Genomic DNA, 13,319 nt, shown 5'->3' on the forward strand with positions numbered 1-13,319 from the left:
TCAGTAGGTAAATCCATGCTCCCTAATAGTAACTAGTAGAGTAAAAATGGACATTTTTTTCTGACTCCATGGCAGCATCCTGAATACATTCTCCCCTGGCAAGGGAGCCACTGGCAAGGAGAGTTGAACCAGGCACATTTCTGGATGGGTGGGATTTGGGGTCAGTTGTTTGCAGTCCCTTCTGTGAGTGCCACATGTGGTTGTGACAACCACCCTGTTTTGGGCTCGAGCCACAGCATCACCAATTACTCATTTAACACTTCCATGGGACCAGAGGGGAAAATGGTGTATGTTCAGCATTAAAATCACTACAGGATTAATTAGGATAAAAACCTTCAAAATCATAGATCTCTTCTAGTTACAAGATTTGTCAGTTATGAAAAACCCCAAGATTTTGCCTAAAGATCACATATAAAAGTTGTCCCAATGGAATTCTTTCAGGCAGGAAGTGATGAGCTGCTCACACTGAGGACTTCCACTGTGTTCACTACTAAATTGCTATTTTATACTTTTAAAAACATCCTTCACCACCAACCACAACCTGGGACACCTCTTCACCAGAAAGCTGCCACAGAGGTTCTGCTAGACTCGTGACACCGGTTTTAAGTGAAAATCCCAACACTTCTGTATCAGCACTGGAAGCACAAATGGAATATTTTCAACCACAGGTGACCTGAATACATACAAACTTCACACAGCAAGAGCCAGGAATGCTCAGCTCCCACCTGGAAAAAAGCTGGCAGGGAGCAGGAGCAGGCAGCTCCTGGTCAGGTGGTTCAGTAAGAAGCAGTGGCTGCTGAGCTTCTCATTTTCTGACTTGATGACAGGTTTATTTCTGCCTGACAGGAAGGTGTTTGAACAGTGAGAATCTTCAGATACACAAGAACGACAGAAAATTAAACAGCCCACTGATTTAAGGGGTGAAGCACTTTTAAGAATCCAATAACAAAGTTTAAAATAGTAAATTAAAAACCAGGTACTATTCCAACACATTATATCTGAATAAAATCCTGCATTTTGAGAGCTGTTTAGAATATTTATGTTCCATGCAGAAATACTGGTTTCCACCAAAGAAACTATCAGCCTGTTGAATACCTTCATGCCAGTTGAACAGGAACAAACATTTAAATTTCTTTCAGTGTAAACAACTTCCTATCTAGAATCCTCCAGAACACCAACATTTTCCAAATATCCTTTTGTTTAGGTCTAGTAAGTTTCATCTAAGAGCAAATAATATTAGCAGATATTTTGCAACAGAAACTTAAAATCTTAAACAGCTGTCACGTATGTTTTCCATATATGATTCCTACTGTGCAGCAAACTTCCTTACAAGGACATGTTGATATCCTCATCCTTTTGGGAAGAACAATTCTTATTTCCTCATTTAACAGACAGCACCAGCTACACTGGGCATATGCAAATTCCCTACATTATGATTTGCTTGAACTCCACCCCTCTGCCCCCACCACACATATGATAAATCTGCACTTTGAGCCAACTTTAAATACAGAATAATGAACCAATAATTATCTTGTAAGTGAACCAACACTAGTTTGTATTCTTCCCTGAATAACACTTTCTTTTGCAGAAGAGAAGGACTGCTACAGAAACACGGCAACATTCAAACCCTTTAAAACAAAAGGTAGATTATTTAATGCATTAACAATGTTAATCTGAAGATAAATAAATCCACAACAGACTTTCAAGTTTCTTTTGAGATTTCCTTTTTCTTTGCAGAGAATATTTCTGGTATTATACAGTACTGAGAGGGTGTTCTTTTATTTTCTTAATGTCCAGGTGAAAAGCAAAGCTCAGTTCTCTCTGCTCTCTTTGTGGAACTCCTCAATGCCCTGCTCCAGGCGTGATTCTTTCATAAGCTTTTACTTGAAAGCGGAGTGGTGAGCAACATTAATTTCAAGAATAACTGGATGGTTTGGTCCCTGAGTCATCTTCTTGAGAGCCCATACTCTGAAAGGGAGAGAGTTAGTTCTGTTCAGAAACAGGTCTGCAGGCTTGACAATGACAGTGCTTTGAAGTGAACAGGCAGGAAAATAAAGTTCCTATGCAATAACATGCACTTAATTTTCTGGTTGAAATGACTGCAGGATTAATGAGGGAAAAGCACCTTCAAAATTAATAAATTACCTTTATGATGTGTCATGATGCTTATGCACATATTAATAATGTGTAATAACAGCACTGTAAATACTGACATTCAGTACAACATACTCACTGCACTGAATGGATCTCTTACATACTCTTACAAGACATTAAATCCATTACCTTCTGCACAAACTGAGGGTTCACAGTGATCTCTTGATCCATGGCTTTCAGTCGTTCATCAAGCTCTATACATTTCAGCATCTTAAAAATATTTATTAAATTGATTACTTTCTCCAGCTTGTACCTGATCTTCAAAAAATTTCACGGCTGTGCCATGTAGAACTACTAACTTTTGCCACCACTGAAGTTCCACATCAAAATGCTCTCATCCCTCACCTCCCAAACAAAAGTGTCAGACCATTTTTTATTCCCTTCATTTGATCCATGTCTTCCTAACAGCCTGTTTTAAGGCCATTGATAGATAGTCCCCCAAGGCTCAACCACCTTAAACTACAGGCAGGTTATTGAGAGCCAATGGAAGTGATCCTTCAAGTTTAAATCTCTAAAAACAATCTTTCTAATCCATTCAAGGATCTTCCCATCACCAACAGCAAGCAGTCAGTCTCCTGAAACAGCTCAAGCTGTGCAGGACAAAACAGGGAACACATTGACAGAGAGTATTAATCTAAACCCCATGAAAATACTGTGAAACAGTCAAATAGTGATTTACAGTCCTCACTCTCTATATCTAAGTTACTACACTGGCTTCTGCCAGCAGCTCTCTGATTACCTATTAAGGTTCTTTGGTAAGAATTCCAAAAGGAGTAAAAGATTTACCTCCTGATCAATGTTATGAAGCATAGCTGGATTGTTATATTTTTCAGGATTATCATGGAAACAGACCATACCATCTTTTTGATTAATACTTGCAAAGATTTCACCATCTTCTATCTGAAATGACAGAGGGTTTAATGGAAGTTATCACCAAGGACAGAATTTCAGGTAACTACAACACACAGACTGTTTGTGGAATTGTCTTTAACTTGGTTGTTTTTATTTCCCACAGGTTCCCAAATCCACGATTCATGCCTTATCCTACATGGAGAACAGCTATTTAGATTTTCTGAGAACAGTCTTAACACCACAGCAGACTGCCAGTATTTCCTCCACCCTGCTCAGGATGTGTACTGCCAACCAAAACACTAATTTTGGGATAGCTTACCCAAGTCAGAGGTCTTACCATGTGGAGGACGTATTTTTCTGCTTCTTGGGGCCCTGACAGCTGCACTCGACTTGCCATGTCTTGTAATGACAATGTTAAAAACGTCTGAAATTTAGAAAGTTTCAAAGTGTTAAAACTGGATGTTAAGGACTTTCCTGTTGATGCTTCATGGCCTATGTAACCTGGCTGTGGAAGTCTGATGGGAAGGAACAAGTAGAACAGACAATTATTGAAGGGCTCATGAGAGTGAGTCAGTTCTTTCTCCAGACATTAATTTGTTGCACTGAGGACGTATGGAGTCATTACTCATTCCTGCAATTTCATTCTACACCAGACAGTCCTGACCATGTCCAACCTCTTTCTCTCACCTTTTTACACAAAAAAGTGACTCTCCACTCCTTGAATTTCTTCAAGAGATGCATATATAAAGCTCCTTATGAGACTTTTTTTCCACTGCAACAAATATAATTTGAGCTTGCAAAAAAAATTGCTTTCCCCAATCACCTTTCAGGATTAATCTGATCTCTCAGCTGAAGGAACAAATCACTTCAGTACTTCTGTTTTTCATTTTATTTCAGACATTTCCAAAATCTGTCCTATTCACTCACTCTTTTCTAATGAAGTGGCCTGTAAAGTTCAGTTTTCCTATTTTTTGAATAGGGATGAAGGTCACTGGGCTGCAGCACTCACTTTTTTGATTATCAACTAAAACCTCACGGGCAAACCCCCGACAGACAGATTGAATCACCTTTTAAATAATGCATAAGCAGCCAACTGATTTGTTTCCCTATACAGGGCATTCTAGTCTCCTTTGTTTCAGACACAAATCTCAGTTTAAGTAATTTCTCTGCCACATTAGTACGTTATCGTTCAGCTCTAAATTGAATATATTTCAGAAATACACTCTCAGAAGAAAACTGCTCACAAGTTTCTCTTACCTTGGTTAGCCTCTGAATATTCTTTTTGTAGAGAGATGACAAGCATTGCTTAACCAGTCCCATATTGTTGTCTCTTGTGAAAGTTTCACTGTGTTTGTTCACCAGATTTCGAAGCTCCGAGGGTTTATTGGTTGAATAAACTTGTGCTAATTCATGGTAAGCATTGCTAAGAGGCTGCAATTAGAAAAATGAGAACCTTTCTTGAAGAACACAGTGTTCACCCAGCCTCACAAAACCTATTCAGTGCTCCATTAGAAGCCATGCAGGCATTGAAGTAAATTTAATGGCTTGGGCATTTCTCATAAAAAAGACAGGGTGCCCGTACATGGCTTTATGGCAATGACAGGCCCCATACACTAAAATCTGGATTACTGCTGTGCAGCATTTTTAATAAGCATCATTCCAGGACCTCTGTGTGACAGTTTTACTTACAGCAGTGTGAAACAACTCTCTCAACTGACCAGCTGAGTTTGAGGTAAGTATTGCCAGTTCTGTCCTCTAAGACATCCACCCCTGACCACACTGGGTCACAGCATCGACAGCAGAGACTCAGAGGGTGAAACCAGTTCACCTAAACTACCTTAAAATGTTTTCAGCTTGTTTATTAGTCTCTGAAGTTAGAAGAATTTTGGAACTCTCTAGAATCTTGGTCACAAATCAAGTAACTGTTTAGAAGTGTGTTACTTAGGATCAGAACTCTATCAGTAGCAGTTTTGTCTCCCACCCTACACCCCCTAATCTGAATGCTTACAGACTCCAAACTTGCAGTTTTTTCAGAAGCTTTTATTCTTTAAAAAGCTGGTTTGGGAGTAAACTGTTTAGCAATTTGTGTTTCAATTAGATGAAGCTACAGGTCAAATCTTTTTAAAATGACACTGCAGCTTGAAAGCCAATTAGAATCTGAGTATTTTTAAAATTCTAACATAGAAAGCTATAAAGGAATGTTCAGTATCAGTGACAGGAATATTGATTAGTACTATTAAACACTGAAGTTTTCCCAGATTTTAAAAACATGTATCACTGACATACAATGGTTTGGGTTGGAAGGAACCTTAAAGCTCATCTCACTCCAAACCCCTGCCATGGACAGGGACACCTTCCACTGTTACCCATTTACAAATCAGGCCTGTTGAACTATTATTTAGATGCATCTGCAATACTTACCTTAATGAATCTACCAACTATCTGGGAAGTGTATTTTGGTAACTGCTGAACTTTACCAAGTAGTATCAAAGAAACTAGGATATACTTTTTATATGATTCCAACATAATATGACTGACTGCCATGGCTGGAGTAGTTATTGCCTAAGCAAAAGAGAAGAAATGGAACAGAAATTTAGTCTGCTTACTGGTAGATCCTGGTAGTTACTGCATGAACAAAAAACTCAATTTCAAGCTGCATGTAGAAAAGATACAGTGACATATGAAATTCTCCTTTGAGCGCTGAAGCTTAACTAACTTCTGTCAAAATTAATTATCCAGACATATGCAAAAGAAAGGAAATTTTATACAAGCTATTCAAAACATATCACGTTCCAGTGGTGCCTGTCTTAAAATAGACCTGCTCAGATAGAATCAAAACTTCCTTCCTTGGAATATATCTAAAGATAGATTTGTACCAGAAATCACCTGTAGCTACTTGTGAACCTGGATTTACAGACCCTCAGAGAGGTTTTATAAAGCTATTACATTATCAGAGGTCTGCAGAATAGGGAAAAGAGATTTTAGTTCACTCTGATACTGCAACTACTCAAGAGCTGACCCTCACTTACAAAAAAGGAAAATACTGCATCAATTGGTTTTGCACATTTCTCAGCATTTCTCTCATACCCAAGATTTTCCCAATTTTACTATTTTTGTTTCCTTCCCAGATAAAGCAAAACCAGCAAATATTACAACAGCATTGAAGAAGTATACCTCCTCTCATAAAAGTAGCAAAGGCCTTAGCAAAACCACTGGACTATTTTTTAAGGACACACAATGGTGTGTCAGCCCATGACCTGTTTCTGTGCTGCACTTTCAAGCAGGCAGCTGAAAAATATTTATAGTGAGATAAATTTAACATCACTCTTTGAGCTGCTGGTGCAATAAGGCTGTGAGAGACTTTCTTAAAGGAAAACACCTCCAAAGACAGTCTGCTTGTGCCAGTTCAAGGGTGCTGTGTTTTCTCAGCACTGTTACCCATCTACTTTTGCCTTTCCAGACATCACACTTCAGACTCATGGTTTCATTTCAAGTTACCTGTTCATAAAAGTAGAGTGCTCTTTCAAAGTTCTTTAGCCCAGTGTATATCATCCCACCATAGTAGTAGTAACATAAAAAGTGCTTCGCATCATATGCCCCATTCTCTTTACAAATATCCATCATGTCCACATCTAGATACGGGAGGGCAGGTTTAAAGCATTTTGCTAACAAACAGAGCTACAAGAAAATAAATCAAGTTTTCATAAATTAGCCATTTCCATTCAAGTTTCCATGAGAAGGAATTGAAACGAAATTAATTAGTACTACTGCATAAATATCACTCTCCCATGAGTTAAAAAACAGAACATGCCAGTAGTGAAGTAACACAAGTTGAAAATCTTTAACACAGCTTATGAACTGTTATGAAATTATCTAAACACTCCTAAAGAACTTAAACTCTGACAAAACTGTTTGAAACTCCCAGACTGCCAGACTACTGTGCTGGCAGCACTAAATGTTGCTCTGAACACTCCTGTCCAACCCTAAATCCCAGGAGCCAAGAATGAGACAGCAATCCAAATCCAGGCCAAAGACACTGAGACAAACATGACTTTTGTCAGACTTGAGCAGACAGTAGCTGGATATTACACTGATACCACCCAAGATAAGTTCAGTGTGACTTTCAGCCCACAGAGAAGGGATGCCAAAGGACTTTCTGAAGTCATCAGCAAAATCAAAGATCCGAGGACATGCACTGAACATTTAAAATTAGTAATTAATCCGTATATCAGATTTGGATTTTGTCTCAGTACATCATATTATTTAATACTGGAAAAAACCAAACCAAACAAAAATTCAGTTGAAAATCCATTCTTACACTGCAATATGTGAACATGCATTTCCTTGAAGTTTTATATGTATTTTATAAGCTTTTATTCTCACAAAAAGCCCTTCTGATGCCCTTACCTGGCAGAGATCTGCGTGTATTGAGGTCAGCTGGTTTGTGTTCATCTGCATCTTGTCTATGGCTTGTCTGAGAATGCTAATTCCTCGCAGGGGCTGTCAGAAATTACATCTCTTTCAGATAATTTCTCATAGATGGCAGCACATTGGATCTTATGTTGACACTTACAAATGAAAAATAACACTAATTGACAGGTTCCATTAAGTAATAGTTAACTTGAGGTTCCTTTTTTGTAGGATTTGGAAAATAAAATTAACCTTGGCTATACAATTTCTCCTGATCAAGTCCTCAATTCTGCTCCACAAAGCCAAGCTCACCAGGAATACTGTAATCTGTATCAATAAAAAACCTTCCTTGACTCCATGACTCCATCCAAACTCCCAACAAATACTAAAGACCAGGTTCTCACTTCACTCCACTTAGCAGTGGAGATCAGATCTGGTCTGTCTCAGGCTAGAATTCACCAAAGTGGCCTGGAAAAGTCAGGATTTTAGCAACAAAACCATTGGTCAAGTATTTTTTAATAAAGTTTCCTGTGTATTTTAAGGTATCATTAAGAACATTATGTAACACCAGAGAATAACACAAACTAAAATCCCTGACTCATCAGTGCTAATAACCCTTGCAGCTCTCTCCTCTACCCATGCATTGTCTGAAGAACATTTTTGGTACTACAGATCTCCTATTTTGTGTGGGAGAACATGCTTTTAGGTGAATTTTCTCCTCCAAAAATTATCTTCCTTAGGTTTTCCTTAGAGAAATCTTAGAATTTTGAGTTTAGTTCATTCCCTTTCAGTAAACCTAATAACTAGAGATCTGCACAGAAATACTTGATGTGAAGTTAGTGGCAAATCTTTATGGAGTAAGAGGCTGGTAACACCCCCTTGAAGCTTGGGTATGGAGTAACTTTTTTGTACTAGATGATACTTGCTCACCTGTTTTCTCTCCACAAGGGCATTTGTTAACTGGTGGCACAGGCCAGCAACTAAACACAGTAAAAAACAAACAAAAAAAACACCTCTGTGAAAAATCAGTATTACCAAACTATCCAAAAATATATCAAGTCTGAAATTAGGCTTAACTTACAAGTGTCTGTTGCATATCTAATGTGTTCTCCATTGCAAGTGCTGATAAAAAGCTGCACCTGTGAGAATAACGTTTCGAAGTCAGGGATGCTGGGCATAGAAAACTTCACAAACCTGAAACAAAGAAACAAAAGGTTTATCATTTATTGCTTGGAGGTTCATAAAAAAGAATCATTTTCATTGCTAAGTCTCTGCATGTAGGTGCTTGCAAACAAATCCAGAGTGCTTATGAGACATGGCATGGGATTTCCCCAGTAGCTGCACAACAACATCTGAAAACACCTTTCTATGGACAACATAATTCTCAATTTAGTGCAAACTACAATGGCAAAGATAATTTTCAGTATTATCAGTATTTTGTTTTGAAAGAGTAGTAGAACAAGTACTAGAATTCCGATCTTTCCCTTAAAAGGGAATTTTAAAATAGCAGTGAAACCTGCAGATAGTTCACCTAAAGTCAGATACAGCCAGTTTGAACTTCAAGACTAAATATCTTTACCTAAGTTCAGCACCCCTAAGGCAACTCAATTTTATCTTAAACTCCAGACAGCAGCAAGAGCCCCAGTGCTGTCTAAAGACAAACACCCAAGACTCATGATAAAAGCCTGTTTTTTACTGGAATAAACCATCTCGCTCCATGCTTAGAGTTCAGTGAAAATATGCCCTGAAAATAAAGTTTGAAAAGCTCATTCTAAATATTTTTGCTGAACACATATGGAAAAACACTTGTCATGGAATCCCAGAATGGTTTGGGTTGGAAAGGACCTCAAAGCCCATCCAGTTCCAATCCCTGCCATGGGTAGGGACACAATCCCAGGGTGCTCCAAGCCCCATCCAACCTGGCCTTGGACACTCCCTGGGATGGGGCAGCCACAGCTTCTCCAAGCAACTTGTGCCAGTGCCAGAACAAAAAGCTTTGCTTGTCTGACAGTTCAGCTCATTGCCTGAAGTTTTAGTATTTAATCAAAAGCAAGCAACACTTACAAGACAGCAAGAACACCTAGTGAGTGTTCCTGTACATCCAGGGCACCGAGCACTGTATCCAGATGGGAAAGATTTTTTGCTAGCAGCTCTCCACTTTTATTGATCAGTTCACAAAGCTGGGTCATTTGCCCTGAAAAATAAAAAGCATTTTTGTCAAAGCCTAATTAGAGTACATTCATCCATTCCCACACCTCTTTGTAATCTGCTTCCTCATGTAACAGCAAGAAATAATAGTATCACCCAAGTTTTAATTTTCTTTAATACGCCAGGCATTAATTTTCTACCCACCACAATTTTTTAATATAAAACAAATACCAGAGCTTGCTCCTTGCTGGTCCTTGAGCACTACTCAACTTTCAGGTCTGCTCATAAGCATTTTTTTGAAGTAGACATTAAAGTTACAATTAAGTACCTACAACAAAAGTATTTAAAAACCTGTCTTTAGGTTTACTTTGCACAATTAAAACTACAATGTTATCTATATGAAAAGTGACCACTTTGAACAAGGAAGGTATGGCAAGCCCCAAAACCTTCCTAAAGAAAGCAGGTCCATTCCCATGAACTGCTTTCAAGCTCCACCTCCCTGACAATTAGCTGAATGAATTAAAACTATGTCCTTCTGAAGCAGAGTATTGTTTCAAGCAGAGCATTGTTTCAGTGTTCAATCCTTGCAGATTAGAGAGAAAAAACAGAGGTTCTGTCACCCTTAACAAAAGTCTCCATAAAATGAGGAATAGTGCCTCCATTCAGAGAGATTTACACTACGCTCAGGTCTCTGGCCTTTTCCTTTGAGAAAGGAAATGCAGGGAAATTCTGGCAATGAAATGTTAGTTTTGGAGTGCCAGAGGGATCAAAAATTCCAAATGGGGGACCAGAGCCCAGAAACTCGCCTCCAAAACCATTCTCCTCCATATGGAATTTAAAAAAAGCATAGCCATGGGAAGGAATGGGGCTTGTAAATCTGTCTGTGCTTTGATCATGGTGCTCAGGCACTGCAAAACCCTAATTCTGGTGTCCTCCCTGTTCCAGAAATCCACCCTTTCTACAAACCAAACCAAACCCCAAACAGACTCTGAGTAAACTGGTCTAGTGGAGGGTGCCCCTGTCCATGGCAAGGGTTGGAAAGAGATGGACTTTAAGGTTTCTTCCAACCCAAACCATTCTGGGATTCTGTGTCCTATCCCCCTACCCACACATACACTGAACAATTTACAGTCCAAGCAGAAATTCCAGCACCAGGCCCAACTAAACGTCCCTTCCTGTCACCTCCCAGGTGGCCAAATGACAGTCAGGAACCAGCACAAGTACACTGCTCCTGAGTGCTCTCAGGTCCAGCTGCTGGCTCTGGATTTACTTTTACAGAATCCCAGAATGGTTTGGGTTGGAAGAAACTTCAAAGTTCATTTCAAACCTAAGCCATGGACAGGGACACCTCCCACCAGCCCAGGTTGCTCCAAGCCCCATCCAACCTGGCCTTGGACACTTCCAGGGATCCAGGAGCAGCCACAGCTTCGCTGGGAATTCTGTGCCAGTGCCTCCCCACCCTCACAGGGAAGGATCCTTTCCTAATATCCAATCTAACCCTACTCTCTCGTTACTATGAAGCCATTCCCCCTTCCCTGTCCCTCCAGGCCCTGATAAATACTCTCTCCTCATCTTTCCTGTAGCTCCCTTCAGATCCTGGAATGTAATGATTAGGCCACCCCAGAGCCTTCTCTTTTTTTCCAGGCTGAACAATCCAGATTCTCACAGCCTTTCCTCAATGCTCCATCCCTCCAACCATCTTGGTGGCCTTATCTGGACTTGCTCCAACAAGTCCATCAAATCCATGTCCTTACTGTGCTGGGGACTTTCTGACAGAGAGCATCTCCCTGGCTCATCCCTAATGGGAGAACTTCCACAAAGCCTACCAGTCTCCCCTTAAGCCTTCTGCATCCCCAAAACTCTGTGACAGAAAGTTCTCCAGCTCAACTACAGAACAAAGATCCAGCTCCCATCTGGTTTGTACACCCTGCAGGTATAAATTGTGTCTAAGGTAGAAATACTTTGTATTTATTAAGTGGAACTAAGAGTAAGAGAAAACTGGAGGTCAACCCAAGAACTGAAAGAGATAAAACCTGGAGCCATGGTGGGAAACATCAATTTTTTATCAGCTTCTGGGAGGAAACATCCCAGGCAGAGACCAGTCAGAACACATTTCACAGAGCACCAACACAGAGGGAAAGTTCAAGAACCAGGAAACGCTGCACCCACACACAGTAAAATTAAGAGTTTGGCAGTGAAACGGAGGAATTCTAACCGTGATTATTAAAACCCTTTGTGGACACGTGGGTACAGTCTCGGATCTGTCACAAAGTTCCGTGATGGGGCGGGACTCTCTGCCCATGATCTGCTTGCAAATGTAGAGCACGGACACTTGGAAAATTCAGAAATATATTTTAAACCACACTTATCACAACCTGCCCGTTCATTAGAGAGGTGACAGGCTGGGCCGCACAATCCCATTTAAAGCCCTACCGATGCTCGCTCCTCCCCCTATTTTAAAGGCTCGGATTTTGGCAGGATCGCCGGTGCGGGCTCCGCTACCGAAACCACTCCTGGGAGACCCACGGAGCTCCGAGAAAGCACCGCCGGCACCCCATGCCCTGTCACACCGCCGGGATCCCTTCGGGGCTGCCCCGAACTGACCCCGGCCCGGGCCGCGCCGCCCGTGGGGTGCAGCGCCCCGGACCCGCGCTTGAGGGAGCGCCGTGCGAGCGGGCAGGCCCCGGCCCGCCGCCCCGCCACCCGCGCGGTTTGATGAGCTCCTTCGGTCTTCGCCGTCCTCCCTCGGCCCCGCGGGCCCGCCCCATCCTCCCGGTGGCCCCGGCCGGCCCCGTCCCCCTCACCCTGGGCCGAGAGCTGCCGGACGCTGTTGACGAACTGCTCCAGGGCCGACGCCATCTTGGCGGCTCGCGCCGCGGCCGCGCGCGGGGAGGGGCGGGGCGGGGGGAGCGGCGCGCGCCGGGAGCCGCCGCCCGCCACCCGCCAATGAGGGGCCGCCGCGGGGGCCGCGCGACGCCCGCCGCCCGCGCGCCGCTTCCGCCGCCTCTCGCGAGAAGCGCGGTCGCTATGGCAACCGCCAGGCCCGCGTCAGGCGTGCGGGAGGGGCCGTGACTCAGCAGCGCCGGAGGGGAGGGGGGGCGGTGGTGACGGCATGGCACGTCAGGACTCCGCGACACGAGGCCTTCCCGATAGCGGGGACCTCGGCGACATGAGGGCCTCGCGACATGAGGGCCCCTGCGATACCGGGCCCTCCCCGACACGGGTGGCCGGTCCCTCTCGCTGCCCGAATGGCGCTGCGCAGCAGAGGTTTAATCCCTTTTGTCCCCTCTGACGGGGCCTCAGTGCGTGGTGGTCGGCTGATAGCGTGGAATGTGTGCTCTGGTGTCAGGGAATGGGATTTGAATCCCTCAGGGTAATACGTGTTCTGTATTTTCCATCCCTCCGGAGCTGCAGCAGGCAGGGAATGTGTCGGCCGTTCGGTATCCATGAAGGTGATGGAAGCCTGAGTGGACATCACAGAATTGTAAAATATCCAGAGCTGGAAGGGACCCACAAGGGATCATCCAGTCCAACTCCTGGCCCTGCACAGGAAAAGCCCGAAATCCCACCCTGTGCCTGAGAGCGTTCTCCAAATGCTCCTTGAGCTCTGTCAGGCTCCGTGCCCTGACCACTGCCCTGGGGAGCCATAAATTTGCATGCATTCCCTCCCTGCTTAGGAACACCCAGCTGTGTTGAAATCCCATTCCTCGCAGGAAGCAAAACGCCTGCGGTGCAAGTGAAAGCAAAACACAGAC

The 13,319-nt window shown here is 42.7% G+C and overlaps 1 protein-coding gene across 2 annotated transcripts; it reads right to left on the reverse strand.

Moving 5' to 3' along the window:
* Nucleotides 1-1,629: 1,629 nt before the first annotated feature.
* COPS3 (COP9 signalosome subunit 3) lies at nucleotides 1,630-12,466 on the reverse strand. 2 transcript variants are annotated; one of them, XM_059862165.1, is made up of 12 exons: nucleotides 12,369-12,466; nucleotides 9,481-9,610; nucleotides 8,498-8,610; nucleotides 8,347-8,396; nucleotides 7,414-7,506; nucleotides 6,505-6,684; nucleotides 5,428-5,568; nucleotides 4,264-4,437; nucleotides 3,344-3,430; nucleotides 2,941-3,054; nucleotides 2,284-2,364; nucleotides 1,630-1,968 (listed from the first exon to the last, which is right to left on the reverse strand). In XM_059862165.1, the coding sequence occupies exons 1-12, from the start codon at nucleotides 12,421-12,423 to the stop codon at nucleotides 1,915-1,917; spliced, it is 1,272 nt and encodes a 423-aa protein (XP_059718148.1). In that variant the 5' UTR covers nucleotides 12,424-12,466; the 3' UTR covers nucleotides 1,630-1,914. The 2 variants fall into 2 exon arrangements, with proteins under 2 accessions (XP_059718148.1, XP_059718149.1); XM_059862166.1 differs by lacking the exons at nucleotides 8,498-8,610; nucleotides 9,481-9,610; nucleotides 12,369-12,466 and having other exon boundaries at nucleotides 7,414-7,574; nucleotides 8,347-8,395.
* Nucleotides 12,467-13,319: the final 853 nt, after the last annotated feature.

Source organism: Haemorhous mexicanus, chromosome 17 (genome assembly GCF_027477595.1).
Source record: "Haemorhous mexicanus isolate bHaeMex1 chromosome 17, bHaeMex1.pri, whole genome shotgun sequence".
NCBI classification, from domain to species: domain Eukaryota; kingdom Metazoa; phylum Chordata; class Aves; order Passeriformes; family Fringillidae; genus Haemorhous; species Haemorhous mexicanus.

Excerpts from the sequence above, each read along its gene's own strand:
- COPS3 (XM_059862165.1), bottom strand. The coding sequence starts at position 12,423 with ATGGCGTCGGCCCTGGAGCAGTTCGTCAACAGCGTCCGGCAGCTCTCG. Across the intron at positions 5,569-6,504 it reads CACTCTACTTTTATGAACAG|GCAATAACTACTCCAGCCAT; the intron begins GTAACTTGAAAT and ends TCTTTTGCTTAG. Across the intron at positions 1,969-2,283 it reads ACCCTCAGTTTGTGCAGAAG|AGTATGGGCTCTCAAGAAGA; the intron begins GTAATGGATTTA and ends TCTCCCTTTCAG.